The sequence below is a fragment of the Physeter macrocephalus genome, chromosome 10 (assembly GCF_002837175.3).
Source record: "Physeter macrocephalus isolate SW-GA chromosome 10, ASM283717v5, whole genome shotgun sequence".
NCBI lineage: Eukaryota > Metazoa > Chordata > Mammalia > Artiodactyla > Physeteridae > Physeter > Physeter macrocephalus.
This window is the reverse complement of record NC_041223.1, coordinates 35,179,940-35,195,888: the sequence shown is the minus strand read 5'-3', so window position 1 is coordinate 35,195,888 and position 15,949 is coordinate 35,179,940. Positions and strand designations below refer to the sequence as shown.

The following is a 15,949-nucleotide window of genomic DNA, read 5'->3' as shown; positions in this document are numbered from 1 at the left end:
ACACTTATTTTCAAGGTTGGTTAAAACTCGAATCCCCAGTTGCTGTGTGTCTCTGCCCACCCACTTCCAACATTTCCCTAGTGATAATATAGAGAAAGGGGATCTATAAAATTCCACGTCATGACAGCCATTTAAGGAATAACTGACATAGAGATAGGAGGCCTTTAACTGTGAAAAGCAGAGCACATTTTAAGAGTTCTACAAAGACATCTCCTGCCTAAAGGGACACAGCTGAGTGGGACATAGCCATGCATGGGACTACTCCACAACGGTATAAAGTATGAATTTTTGAATAAGAGTATTAAGAAAAACAGATTTAGCATCCCACCCTTCTCCCCCAGTACAGTTGTCTCCAGATGCACTAGCCTCTGTGGTGGTGCCTGAACAAAGCAAGCATGATATTTTTATTTTCTGTTAGATAGAAAGAGGACTCTTTTTGTTCTTTGCTTGAATTTTGGAGGCCACACGGACCTCTGAGTTTTGTGGTCAGTGGTATTCATGGTGATTTTGGTTACGTGTAATTAACATCATGAACATTACTGGGTAATGAAATCTTTTTTTTTTTTTTTTTTTTTTTTTGCGGTACGCGGGCCTCTCACTGTTGTGGCCTCTCCCGTTGCGGAGCACAGGCTCCGGACGCGCAGGCTCAGCGGCCATGGCCCACGGGCCCAGCCGCTCTGCGGCATGTGGGGTCTTCCCGGACCGGGGCATGAACCCGCGTCCCCTGCATCGGCAGGCGGACTCTCAACCACTGTGCCACCAGGGAAGCCCTGGGTAATGCAATCTTGAGTGAGTTTGTGGATTTTTTGTTAAATGCATCCGTGTTTAAATGAAAATTAGTCTTCCTAGGAAAAGATAAGTTCTCTTATCTAAATTCTTACTAATGAAAGTCACAAATGTTCTAATAATGTACACAGCAAGTGGAAGTTTGAAGATACCCATAAAGATAATACTTTATGAGAAAATCAATTAATGAGGAACAACAAGAATGAAGTGCCAAATTTCCCTTGCCATGCCATCAGGGAAGCAGTGTGTTTACTGGAAGAGAGTGAGCTGCTAAAATCAGACTCAGATTTAAATCTGTTGACAAATAATTTACCTTCTCAGCTTCAATTTTATCATTGGTAAAATAGGGATGACAATTACTATCTGTCAAGTTTGTTATAAGGAAGAAATAAGGAAATGTATACAAAGGGATAGTAACATATAAATATAGTAACTCAAAAAAAAAATCAATGTCAATCCCCTGGCCTCTTTTTCTTTCCACTCATTTGGAGTTTTTGAAATTCAATTTAAAGAACAAAAGTGAAAGAAATTACTGCTTGGACATCAGTTTTTTTGTTTTTTGTTTTGGCTGTGCCACACAGCATGTAGGATCTTAGTTCCCCCACCAGGGATTGAACCCGCACCCCCTGCAGGGGAAGCGTGGAGTCTTAACCACTGGATGGCCAGGGAACTCCCAAGTACTTTTAATAGATTTTATGTGGTCTACTTGTATCAATGAGAATAAGGTATTTATTTGGGAGTGAAGGTATGAAAATTAAGGGGAGAAAATGATGTGCAAACAATAACTGTTGTAATTATAAAAATTTTATTTCACTCTTACTTTAATTAAATCTTCATAAGCACCATGTCATGAACTGGCAATCTAGAAAGAGGATACTGGAATGCTTTAGTCAATAACAAACTGCAAGCTGATGATATGAAGTTACAGCTACACGGACCATGTGTACAAGACCACATTTAGAAAGGTTTACTTGAGAATCCCACGATGATGCACAAAACAGGATTCTGGCATCGATTTGTTCACACTTCCTATGCTCAGAACCCAAAGCTTGTGCATGTACACATCAAAAGAAACACTGGGTCACCTTGACAGTTTACAGTTTGCTAACACTTGACCCTGAAAGCATAAATGTTGCCATCTTGCTTTCTTGACCAGTGCGTGGTCATAGGCTGAAAAGACCAATTCCTTTAAAATTTAAATTATGCTTAAAGGTTATGTTCAACATTATGCAAGTCATCAGCAAGGCCTTTGAATGTGTGCAATTCTCATATATGATCACCAAACCATTACTGACCTAAGGAAATTGTGGAAAATTATATATTTTCAGCAAAATGTTTAAATTTGGTCCTACATTAAAAGACCCAATTGCCAAGGTGTTTTACATAAATTTAATTCACAAGCATGTACACAAGAGATTCACTATAAAGAACATTGCTTCCTGGTTTATGAATAAAAAGTTTATCCTCTACTTACACTAAACATACAAAAAATAATCTACAAAAATTGTTTACAGTTGATTTTAGTGAAAGAAAAAGCTTTCTTCAGAAAAAAAAAAATGATTGTGTGGTGGTAGTAGTTTAGCCATCAAAAAAGGAATGTAAGTAACCAATAAATATAATGTGCTTTCTCCATATAGACATATTTACACTTGAGTCTTTGGCTTATGTTGTTTTCTAAAAAGAACTTTAAATGATCCAGCCATCATTGCACATTAAAGGAAAATAAGCCAGTTATATATATTTATATATTTATATAGAGATCTGCTACACTTGAAACATATTAAAAAATGAACTTTCCTATGAATTTGCACAGCTTTTCTTTCTTCTTCCTTGAAAGATTTAACATCTTTTATCTGAAAAAGGGAGAAAAATGCCACATAGAAAGTATTAATTCATGCAACACGTGGTGGCTGCTCTACCAAAGCCAGGAGAGAAAAGGCTGCATGTTCACTGGACAAACACTGAGAAGTTCTCATTTGAATCTGCTTCTTATTAAATAAAATTTATGTGGCACGAAATGTTGATGCTTTCAAACAGTAATAGAAACAGTCCTTTTTATTAAGATACACAACTTCATAAGAAAAATACTTTTACCTCTCAAATGTAAAAGCCTCCCCACCCCCCACATTAAAATCTTTCTGCACAGGTGTGACACGTACAACAGCTGCTGGCTCAACAGATGAATGGGCTCTGCTTGGATGCACTTTGAAGTCTCCCCCAACTAAGATGACTCCAGGTACTCCAAAGCTACGTCGTAGCAGAAACGGTACTGCTCCTGAAAGATGTTAAAACAAATGGGTGGAGCAAAGTTAAGAAAAAGGAGAAGAATGGAGAATAATAGCTATCAAATGAATACCTGCATTCAATTTAGATTTTTCAAGAATTACAGATTTTTTTTATATATACAAGTTTAACATCTAGGCACGCATATTTTACATTTGAGTCTAATGATTGCTGTTTAAGAAAAAGGAACTTGATGTAAAAAGATATGCTGTCTTTGCCTCATATTTTATATCAAATTTAAAAAATCTTCAGTATTATCTGATTATAATAGTAATACCTGATCAGTACAGAAACATTTCCAAGTATAGAAAAAGATAATCAGAACAAGTTTCTATAAATCTGTTATCAGAAACAACTGTTTTAAAATACTACTTTAGTGTTAATTCAGTCCATTTTTATGCATGGTTGAAATAATAATTACTTTAGAATAAATATTAATTGCTTATCTATGTTTGGGGATATAACTTTATATTTTATTTTCTGTTGTTTAGCATTGTTATATATCCTTTTCTTATGTTATTTAACACCTCTTTTAATACTTCATAAAAGTCTAACGTGGATTGACTGTAATATTGCATTTATTTTTTTCTTTACTATAAATAATCCTAGAGTGAACATGCAAATATTTTTCTCCTCACTTCAGATACTTTCCTTAGTGGTATTTAAAAAAGCCAGTCATTTCAGACTGCCACTCAACAATTCAAAATTCTTAATTTCTTCTTCCAGTTTTATTGAGATATAATTGACATACAGCACTGTATGTTTAAGGTGTATGGCATAACGATTTGACTTACATATGTGAACATCCAAATTCTTAATTTTTGACACAGTTTTTGGTCTATTAGAGAATTTAAGTAAATTTTTCAGAAATGGTTAGTGGTTCTTAAATTTTTTTGAGCTTACTTTTACCAGAAAAATTTACTTCTTCTGCCTTTATTTATTTAAGACAACTTGGTTAACAAAAATTTTTGAGTTAAAACTGCCTTTTGTCTCAGTCCATCTGTGTGTCACTCCATTATGAAGAATTTAGAAAAATTCAGACTGCATTACAAATTATTACTTGCAATATGTATTAAAATCTTCCCAATTCAGTCCAAGTGGGTAAAATTCAGGCTGAATTAGAGAACAATCTAAAACGCATATTATTTCAAAAGAGAACTTCCAGGCGTCTCCAGCAATAAATGAGGGAAATAAAAACTTTCCCCAAGAGGTCTTCATCAATCCTACCCTAATTATCAAGTAGGTGTGATTTAAATTAGCCTACCACTGTGGCAAGTGCATGTCAAGAACCAAAAAGTGCTTGGGAACTGTTACATCTCTTTAATCAGTCTCTAGCAATTTGGTTTACTCTCTAAATTTTCTTACCAAACTCATCAGTTCAATTCAACAGCACATTGAACTAATCATTAACCTTGATTAAACACAAATTGGGTGTTTAGTCAGGATTCATGGGACATGAATGTAAAGGTAAATAGTAACTCTTAAGAAGGTTCTAGAACAGAACAGAGTTTAATCATAGACTTTTTTTTTTAAGGAACAGTGAGAAATCAGAGTTAAATTTGGAAGTATGATGTGAATGCTGTGGCCAGAAGTGATCTTATTGACGATTTTGGAAGACTTGATCTGAGAGATAGAGGCAGAGTTTACATTAAAAACTCTTCAAACAGCAGAGAGCTTAAAGACCTAACTATTACTCGCCCATTTTTTAAAAAGACCTCAGAGTTCTACCTCAAAAATCCCTCAAATCTATCCCTCCCCTTCCTCCAGCTCCATTGCCAACACCCCAGTCAAAGCCAATATCATCTTATCGGGACAACAGCAATACCTAAGGTATGAGCTGGAGTAGAGGGCATTTGAGGACTTGTAGAAGGGGAAGAAGTCTGTGACCGTTCTTCAAAGTGAAACAGTATAAATGTAACTCTTCAGATTTTGTCTCAGGAAGCAATGCACCTCTTGTGTGAACGATCCATGAGCAGGAAGTGGTGAAAATACTTTAAAGGTTTATTGAATTGCTCACTTTTGTTATCTGATCATCTTGATAAATGTAGGGCAAGCAACAATGATGTCTTGGTTTTTCTGGTTTACTTTTCTGTGAGCATAAACTACACAGCTGCCCCTGACCTTATCCTACCATGCACATATGTGTAACCCACAGCCATCACTTTAGAAGTCGAATGTGCTAGAGAAGTTTAACTTTCTTCCTCTTCATACAGCTTCAACCAGACGAGCCCCTACATACACCTACCTCCCTGCTCTTATTTTGTAATCTGTGTTGTGATTTTGTGAGCCCTGGCTAATTCAAATAATATCACATGAACTACGTTTTAAAATTGGTAAAGCTGAAAACTGTCAATGGCGACAGTTTAAAAAATTATAATTTGACCAGCAATGAAGAATTATAGATAATGACTAAAATAAATTTCATTTGCCCTTTAAAAACACTGGGTGTCTAAAGTGCTAGATGCAGGGCTTCCCTGGTGGCGCAGTGGTTGAGAATCTGCCTGCCAATGCAGGGGTCACGGGTTTGATCCCTGGCCCGGGAAGATCCCATATGCCGTGGAGCAACTAAGCCCGTGCAACACAACGACTGAGCCTGTGCTCTAGAGCCTGCGAGCCACAACTACTGAGCCCGCATGCTGCGGCTACTGAAGCCCACGCGCCTAGAGTCTGTGCCCCGCAACAAGAGAAGCCACCGCAATGAGAAGCCCACACACTGTGATGAAGAATAGCTCCCACTTGCTGCAACTAGAGAAAGCCCGTGCACAGCAACGAAGACCCAACACAGCCAAAAATAAATTAAAGAAACAAAGAAACAAACAAAAAAAGCTGATATAAAAAGTGCTAGATGCAACCTATGAGTATATCCCTCAAAATGTTTTACCAGTTAACTCAATATTGTTTAAGAAATAAAAATAAACAAGAATAAAACCTAGATAGCAGGATTTTCTTATTATAGAACCATTTACCAAATTTTACTGCTCAAATATTTATTGCTCAAAAGAAACAAACAAAAATCCTATACATTTCCCAAGTTAAATGAAAGTAGTTTTCTTCATCATTAGCAGTTTAGGCAATATGTGATTACGTTTATGTGGGTAAAGAGGGATACTTGGCAATTCATCAATTAGGCAGGAAAGTCCCCACAAAGACACATTTATACATATGATTCACTATGTGTGTATCAAGTCAAATCAACAAGTAGGTATATGATTGACTAATCTCTACCCTCCCTTCTGCGTACAAGACTGTGACTCACCGGGGCTTCCACCATGTTTGGCTTGCTGTTCCTTAGCGTCTTGACTGCATGGAACACATCGACAACATTTTGCCGTTTCACCATTTCAACAACGATGCCTATAGCACAGAACATGCCACTTCGCCCACCACCATTTCTAAAAGCAAAGAAAGCAAAGGCATTTTAGATTGAAGCTTTTGGTGACCATAGGTCACACAATCATATGTTTGGGAAAAGAAAACATTATCTTTTAAATTTTTTCCCTTTGTGTTTTAATTTTGCTTCACATGTGTGCATGTATGTGTAGAGAGCAGAAAGGAAAGATACTTGAGGATGACATTAACTCAGTAGCTTATACTTAGGGACATGTTATAGGCATAGATGGCTGCAACCTAGATACTTTGAGATTTTGATAGATTTGTACACAGTGTAAATCAGAAAAGTTACTCAGAGTAGTGTTCAAAAGAGTTTAAACTATATAATAACTATACAATAATCAATTTTAAAAATACAAAAGTTGAAGTTAGTAGTGAATTATAGAATCAAGAAACAGGAAGATTGTTTCAAAAGAATATCTAGTCAAGGTCTGTAAGATGGTTGGTTACTCTTTAACATAGAAAACGTGAAGGCTAATGAGGAAATGACCACCAAGGCCCCCCAAATGGCCAAGCCAAGCCGCCACACTCACAGGCAGTGGATGATCGTTCGGCCCTCCCCATCCTCGCATTCCTCCTGCCATTTTTCCACCTGCAGTATCAGCTTCAAAAATGACCGTTTGGAGCCAGGCACTTCTCGATGAGAAGCCCACCCTAGATACTGAAACTGCTGCACCATCAGATAACCTTCCTGTGGCTGCAGAGGGAAAAGTATTTTTATGTAAATAAGTTGGGGTTAGAATTTTTACTAAAAAGTAAAAGGTTCATATCATTTACACCATGACATAAATGACACTTACAATGGACTGAATCTAGCTGATCCAAGTCCAAAATATGTACATACCAGTGCAGAAACATTCTAAGTTACATGAGAATTATCTGTTATACAAGCTTCTCCCTCATGCTCCATAGCCAATAATCAATTCCTATGTTTATACTTCTTAAATAACTTTCAAATTCACCTCCTCTTTATTGCCACTGACATCATTGCACTCTCAATCACAAATCATAATAATCACTTCTTAGTTGATCTCCCTGAACAAACTTTGATCTCCTTTCAAACCATTCTTACCTAAGGCATCATGATTATTTTTAAATGCAAATATCTTGTCACTTCCTGATTTAATGGCTTCCAAATGATCTTAGCATAAAACCCAAATTGCTTAAAAATACCTATATGATAAGGCTCCACCTCTTTCTCTAACTTCCCTTTATTCGAACAACCTATTCAAGTTCTAGACACATTGGCCTTCTCTTAATCTATTTATCAAGTCATTTCTTGCCTTGGGAACTTTGCACATACTCTCCTCTTCACCTTGAACATCTCCTTCTTGCTTGCTTTTCTCAGTCCCAAACAGAGTGATCAACTTGTCTTGGGTTTGCCTTGGACTTTTCTGGTCTTTGCACTGAAATTCATGTGTTCTAGGAAACCTCCCTGTCCTGTGTAAACCAAGGTAGCTGGATATCCCATGCCCAAAGAGCGCCTACAAATTTTTCAAATTTTGACTTAAATATCACTACCTCAAAGAAGTCTTCTCTGATCACCCAGCTATGTCAGATCACCCAAATCCTCTGTATTTTGTACTTTTTCTCTGTAAAATTTCATTTATTTGTAAATGATCATATAAGTTGTTTAATGTTTGTCTTCCCTGATAAAATACAAATTCTTTAAGGACAAGAAAATCTCTTTTTTCCTTAAAATCTCTATCCCTAGAACCTAGCAAAATACTTTCCAAGAACAGTATTGTTGAATAAATGAATCAAGACCTTAAACCTTCATATGAAAATGTAAGGAAGAATTTGTAATGCACAAGTGAGCCATATCATAAGGCATCAGATCTGCAGCTTCACATGGCAAGGGCTCATGCATCTTTTGGTAGGACAAGGAACTATCTAGTATAACACCCAACCTCTAGTTGGAGCACACTAAATATTTAGTGAGGTGAATGATATTAAATAATGAGAATGGGAACAGAAAGAAAAATCACGCACTAATAAGGACCAGAATACCAAATATAGAGGAAGATAAATATGCTGACCAAAAAAAAATGTAACACAAATTTCAGTTCCTGTTCCTAGAATATTTTTCATATAAACAGCTCAATTAACAGACAGGTCTTACTTTCTTAGTTGAGCAGCTATGGTTTCTCAGCTAAAATATTACTAGAACCATAATGTAACAGATGTGCAGACATAATGAGATTCCTTTAAATTAACATCTAAGATATGCATGAATATTATGACATGATTGAAGTTATCCTTTTTTTCTCCACTGAAATGAGCAATAGAATTGGATATGAATTTCTTCTCTACTTATACACATATAGACTTATTAACCAGAAACACATATAGCCATTTTGATGTGAGAAACACTGAAACATGACAATTCTAATCACACACTTAAAACAAGACACATACATAGAATTGCTGCTCTAAAAAAGAGTAACCTAGCTCTTTAAAAAGACCATAATTCCATGGAAGTTACTACTGTTTTCTTTTCAAATTCTGCTTGCTATGTGGTTACATAATCTAAACAGTTTTTATTAGTACTTTTTGGTTTTTTGAAGGAGAGACCCCACACAATTTGTCACTGATGGCAAAACAAATGAAGTGTCAAGGAAAGAAAGACTTCTGAAGGACACAGTTGCTACTTAGCTGCTGGGAAAAGGCGCAGTGGTAGCAGCACTGGATCTAGCTATAGATCTGTGCAAAGCCAGATGCTGGGACATTTAGAAAGATGAAATTGTAGATGAGCTGTAGGAGGAGAATCAGTGATGGCTGTGATTTACCTTTTCCTTCATGCCTGGGGCCCTCTCTTATAAGCAGAACTGGAATAGTGACGTGGAACCCTTCTAAAATGGCTAGTCTGACATATCACTTCCTCCTGTCATCAGTATTATATTCTTATTTTTCAATTGCATGCCTCTTCTGGGTTGGATTATCAATGCTAATAAAACATGCAGTCAACCTCGAGATAAGTCTACTTATACTCAGGGGCCAGGCAGAGACAATCAAACTCACTTGAACCTAGGAATCTGAATTTAGATTTCCATATAGAATACAATAGGCTAGTAACTGACCAGGAAACTTAGCTTCCAGCATTTCTGCTTTCCTGTTTTTAGAATGCCTTTTTATTCTAGTGCTAAGGCATAAGATGATTACTAGCTTTGGGAATGATTATATAATGCTTATTAATTTTACTCTGTCTTTTGTCTGAATGCAAATATACCCCATCATGATTGTGGTCACCTGGTTCTGGATCAGCTCAGTTAAAATCATTAATGACTTACTCTTGTTAGATTGCATATCCTAAAAATCCGGTTTATCACATCACAGTCCATTGAACAAGACATACATTCCACTTGGATAGGGCCATATCGTAGCATCCCTTCTTCTGGCCAGTACTGAGGGCAGCCCTAGATGATGAATGTTTTGAAAGAAAAAGAAAATGAGCATTATTTTTTCTAAATAGGGTAGTATAAAGCAGATTTTACCATTTTATTACTACCTTATTAAGTTGTGAGTAAGTACACAAAGCAACCTATAACCATTAACCTGGGACAAGTCGACTTCATTTAACATCACAATGGAGGTACAGCCATAATCATATACTAATCTCCAGAAGTCTTTCACAGTGTTTGGCAGAGGGTACTGTGTGACGATGAAAGCAGCTGGTTGCCTGTAGCTCTGTGAAAAAACAAGGTAGATGGGGAAACATAAGAACTTCCAATGAATAATTAGTTGTACAACAGATTCAGTACACTTCAATGTAGGGCCAGTAAGACACAACAGCTTCATATGGAGATGGAGCCAGCCTGCTGCTTAAGCCATGGAATAACAGATTTGGACCACTGCAATATACTGCAACTAGTAATCAGTCAATCTGTTGTATGACTTTGATGCCTCAGCAGTAATTTAAGCCAAGAATTTGTTTTATTTTGTTGATAAAAGTAAATATAGCACAAATACCAAAAAAAAAAAAAAAAAAAGAAAAGAAAACTTCTTGAGGCTAACATCCTTCGTGAGGTACCTGTTGGGCTGTTTCAGTCTTCCAAAGTCTAAGAGGTTAAAGGCATAAAGTTCCCTGGCATGTGTGTGTGTCTCCGTGTATCTATCTATGTCTATCTGCTATCAGCTGTGAATGGAACTGTTTGGCTCTTCTCTACTCCAGATAAGAAAAACCACGTGTGCCTCAAACTCATGTGCTTTTATATTATATCGATATTATCAACACATCTTGTAGGGAATCCACTTTCCATAGTTTTCTGGGCATTTCTAATGTATATCAATGATCAGAATGATGGTTTCAATCATTTAAGATTTTTCAAGTGCCAAAGAGTAAAACCAATGCATTTCCTGGGCCCACATAAGAGGGAATGTCTCCTTGTTTACCAAATGCTCCTTGATTGGGACACAGCGCATTATCTCTTTCCAGAAGAAGAGGACAGGCTCATCTGGCCAGTCAATCTGTCATTCTACAGACTAATGATCTGCACTAAAAAAGAAATATATATTTCTATGAACTAAACTAATGATTTGTAAAAATATAACTAGACAGTTGCCTGAGATGGATTTCTTTAATGTTGATAAAAATTGTCATTGATCTCCTAACTCATTTGTATCATACTACTCTTTAAGTCCTTCAAGTGTCTTAAACCAGTGTAGAAATTGACCTTTAAACTTCATAGATCCTATCACCATTTGGGAAATGCTGCTAACCATAGCGTTTCACTCCATGGAAGACTTCAGGATAAGTCTGAGGAGACAGTAATTCACCGGCTGCTCTACATGACCTTAAGACCTCACAAAGTCACACCCACAGTTGGGGTGAGTACCCTTCTAAAGAGGGTATGAAAGCTCATGGGAAAGGATCAGAAGAAAGAAGTAAGCTTCCTTTCCAATTAAACGTTTGCTCCATGGGAAAGTAAGTCAAAGAAGGCTAAAAGCCTTTTATTCCTTTTTTGAGTCACAGGGGAGGGGAGATAGATGAGGAGCAGATGATGTGGGAGAAGCCTGAAGATCTCCTTTTCCCTTCCTCTCTAAGTGCAAGAGCACATCTATGGCTTTGAAATCACAGGATCCTTGGCCTTACCTCCTAATTCTTCACAGGCATGGCGAAGGGTATATGACCCTTACGATGGGGGTAGAGGGCAGGGGAAGGTGGGGAGTGTTGACCAGTGAGCCCACTCTTATTAGCCAAACCCAGCCGAAATTTGTGAAGCCCTAACCACACTACTAAATCCACAGGGCAGTTTCAACTACAATATATATCTGTGTTGAATCACAGGGAATTAAACAGAGAATAAGAACAGGTAGAATACAAGCTTCAGTCTTCATATTGACTAGAAAACAATCTGAAAATTAGGAAAAAATTTGAAAGAAATGCCAAAGACAAAAAATGCCTCGAACACATGCCTCATCAATATTCTTTCCTAATATTTTCTTTTTCCCTTTTTCACACGGCCTTTTTTCATCCAAATCTAAACTGGCTCAGAAACAAAAAGTTCTGTGTGTTTTCTCTGTATTTAGTATGTTTGCCTTTCCAGACAATTAAAATTGAAAGAAAAAGTACAATGAGGATCCAATGTGATTTCAGGAGATATGAGTAATGACTAGGCACGACTCTGGTCACAGCAAAAGTGGCATCTTTCTACTTGAGCTTGCCTTTAAACTATTCTGCGCTGTAGAATAAAAAAGATCAAAGCAACTGGGTGAAAGTTAGTATTGGAATGTGGGCTTTTCTAATTCTCTACTATCAGAAGCTAATTTTGGAAACACAATAGGAGCAATTACTTAGAAAGCTTCATTATTAGTTACCCAGGAGTGAACCCTGACTTCTGATTTCTCCTTACTACAGTTCCATAGCCTAAAGGGCAAAAACTAGAGATGCTTATGAATGAAGGTGATAAACTAAAAGGATTCTGAACTTGAAACCCTTCTTACTTCTTCCCAAGGTAAGCAAAACAAGGTGGCCAAAGACTAATTTTAAATTCTCTTTCCGTATTGTTCTGTCTATGGGACGCTAACATGCTGAGTACATGCTCTACCATCTATGGTGTGAAGACTGGGGTGGGGTAAGAGAGTTCCTTCATTATGATCGATGTGTTAACATGATATCTTCCATGCCTTCCTTAGTTATTTATATCTAGTCTCTATTAATTAATAACCAATATAACAAGTTAGCTATAAATTACTGGAACATTAAATGTCAGAGATAAAAATTTCCAAACTAACACAATTTCAGTAGAATATGGCATTCTGTGATTTTAAAACTTCGAAATAGATAAGCATGATTCTCTTTCCTGAAAATAATTAGGATAAAAATTATCACCTGTAGATATTTCTTGTACAGAAATTTTATAATAATTGACAACCAAGTGCCAAACTTATAGTCAAGTCTAAAATTTATAGTGTCTAAGAATCACTGTAAGGGAAATTCAAAATCATTATCCAAAAAAAATTCATATTTCAATGAAAGTTTCCAATTTTCCGTTTTAGGCCATTTAAATTTTCTTGAAAAGAGAACTAGCCAGTGTTCATCAATTTTGCAGCTTTTCATGACACTTTACACTAACAAAGAGAGCAGTCTCTTACGTCCATAAGAGCAGCATTGATGTAGTTACTACTCTCCCCATCAATTGTAATTAAAAAGGGCAGACATCTGTCAGGTGGCAGCATGTCCATGAAACGGTTCTTGTCATGGTTCCTTGGCAGGCAAGCTATACTGCAGTCCTCAGCTTGTAGTCGAGGGGTGACTGAATTCAAGGTCTGAAAAGAAAAGGGAACCCAGGTTAAAAGACAGTGACCCATTTAATAGCATAACACAGATCTATCAAGCATTTAGGAGGCCAAGTAGAAAGTGAAGGATTTGTGCAAGCCAATGGCATTTGCCACGATGACATGCTGATAGACTTTGTAGTTAAAGCTAATGAAGCCAGAGAAGTGACAAAGAAACAATACACACATTGTACAATGGGCCTCTTCTTAAAAGGGAAAGGGATGCTAAACAACACAGCAACCTGCAAAATGATTTGCCTAACCAAAGAAAATGCAATCAGAGTGGCCCATGATGATGACCCATCATAAAGTTATCATTGGTAATAACATTTTAATATGCCATATTTGAAGACATGCTATTGCATGTTGGAAAGAGCACTGGGCAAAGAATCAAAGTATTAGGTTTCTAGAGTTATTCTTGACTTCACAGTCACATAGCTATAGGGGTGTTTTAAGGGCAATGAAAACATTGGGGGATTTTTTTTTTTTTTTTTTTTTTAGTACGCGGGGGTCTCACTGTTGTGGCCTCTCCGGTTGCGGAGCACAGGCTCCGGACGCGCAGGCTCAGCGGCCATGGCTCACGGGCCCAGCCGCTTCGCGGCATGTGGGATCTTCCCGGACCGGGGCACGAACCCATGTCCCCTGCATCGGCAGGCAGACTCTCAACCACTGTGCCACCAGGGAAGCCCTTGGGGATTATTTAGAGACGATATTTAGCACAAACTCTAGCTATTATTATTAATGTTCTTGATCTCACGTTGTGAGTAACACAGAAGGTTAAAATCCATAAGACTGCATTTGGAAAAAGGTTGTAAACACACCCAAATTACCACTAAATTTGACTTTTATGATACCTTTTCCCACACTTTTCCCTGAGTCTGAACTCATTTGCCCTTCAAGATACAGCAGATATGAGCTCATTAACACAAAAGTGACTCTGTAATACGTACAATGAAAGAGACGGGTATTATGTTATACTTAAAATAGGGTCAAAGGTTATAAATTTGACTTGAAAGATGTTTCTTAGAAGAATTAAGACTGCCCAGAACAAATTGTAATAAGTTGTTCATAAAAGAGGCCGTAGAAATAGTAAATACCTGGAATTCATCTTTGAGATGTGAAGAGTTTGTCTGGGAATCTATTCTAATCATATCAAAATATGCAGCTTTAAATTCACAGACAGGTATGGCAGTTTCTCCACATAAGCAGGCTTCTAAAATGGCATCATGAATAAAAATGTACTGTTCCTATCAAAAGAAAGAAAAAGAAAAATTTCATAATATTTAATATAAATGTTCTTTCATCAAAGAATTTTTTCTACATGACTTGATGAGCTAATATCGATTCTATGTGAAAAACACCTAGCATTTAGTTTGATAAATACTGGAAAGCAAACAACAAAAAAAGGCCACTAGAGGTCAGGTCAATCAGCAATCAACACACCTCTGTCTGGACCATATTGATACGACGAGATCTTAAGGCTTTGACACAGTTGTAGATGTCAACAACACCCTCTCTTTCAGCCATGTCCAGCATGATGTCAATCACAATGTAACAACCAGTTCGTCCAGCACCAGCACTGAAAAATAAACAGATCTAAAGAACTGCACGAAGCATGTCTATGAAAACTGAAAGATCCTTCTGATTTTCAAATAAGTGGAATCAAACTGATTTAACAAAGTATAAGACATAATTTGTACTTACTGTGTAAATGCTTATTAATGAACAAATAACTTCATGTAGAGTATCTACTTTGGTGTAAACTGAGGATTGGAACAAATGAAAAGATACAAGCTTTGCAAATCAAACTGTGTTTTGAAAATAATGTATATATGTCACTCAAGTTCCATAGCTCTCTTACAGTCTTCACTTTACATAAATTTCAAGCTCGTAGAATTGATCAAGGAGTGGATTCGTGCTTTAAACTTTCACCTGAGACTGAGAGACTCACACTCACGTGGTTGTGGGCACTCAGGCAAAATGCAGGAATGCTGTCTTAGTCAGACAGACTCTTGTCAAGGCAAAAGAACATTAATTCCAAAACCTTTAAATGGAAAATCTGAGGAGTCACAATTCAGGGGAAGTGTTAATAGTGAGGGTGGGGAAGAAAATGGCGGTTATCAATGGGGAGGAGACCAACAGTAAAAAGAATATTTGAATGGTGATCCAAAGAGAATATGAAAATGAATTGTGAGGTATGAAATATAATTCTTAACAGGTCACAAAGATGCCACTATCTTACTGTATTTAATTCAGTAGTTGAATCATAATTCACTGTTGATTATTTTACCCACTGGAAATAGTTCTACAAATATTTCTCCAATTATATATAGAAGTCAATGGAGCAAACAAGATATAGTTGGGATTCTTACAGGAAATTCACTTTGTAGTTAGCTTCCTCTTTTCCATAAATTCAGATACCCAAGTGTAAGGAGAAAATGACACTTCTGTTTCAAGAGAGTATCTGAGAATCTTGGAGCACTTCTGAAGCAAGCAATTCATAGGAAAGTAAATCTCTATGAGAAGTCAGGACACCCCATAATTGAAAACCCATTTATCTCATTTTCTAAATGCATAGATAGACTATTAACATTATTTCTTTGTTGTCCAGATTTGGTCATTTCTCTTAAACTTACTGTTATTTAAGAAATTTAAGTAAAAGGTATTGTGGCTATCTCTATTTCTTTTTTTTTGCCTACCATCTTCTCAATCA

At 36.8% G+C, this 15,949-nt stretch overlaps 1 protein-coding gene across 6 annotated transcripts in view; it reads right to left on the bottom strand.

Annotated features, from left to right (window-relative positions):
• Positions 1-1,563: 1,563 nt before the first annotated feature.
• PTPRK (protein tyrosine phosphatase receptor type K) overlaps positions 1,564-15,949 on the bottom strand; it is a 598,377-nt gene continuing 583,991 nt past the window's right edge. For 4 of the 6 annotated variants that reach the window (XM_028494459.2, XM_024122493.3, XM_024122495.3 and 1 more), the window contains 8 exons: positions 14,680-14,815; positions 14,334-14,483; positions 13,054-13,227; positions 10,015-10,146; positions 9,750-9,875; positions 6,993-7,156; positions 6,326-6,461; positions 1,663-3,061 (listed from right to left, as the gene is read on the bottom strand). In XM_028494459.2, coding sequence (XP_028350260.1) covers positions 3,008-3,061; positions 6,326-6,461; positions 6,993-7,156; positions 9,750-9,875; positions 10,015-10,146; positions 13,054-13,227; positions 14,334-14,483; positions 14,680-14,815 — 1,072 coding nt within the window. In that variant the 3' untranslated portion in view covers positions 1,663-3,007. Of the gene's footprint in view, positions 3,062-6,325; positions 6,462-6,992; positions 7,157-9,749; positions 9,876-10,014; positions 10,147-13,053; positions 13,228-14,333; positions 14,484-14,679; positions 14,816-15,949 lie in introns of all 6 variants that reach the window. The other 2 variants (XM_028494461.2, XM_028494460.2) reach the window with 2 other exon arrangements.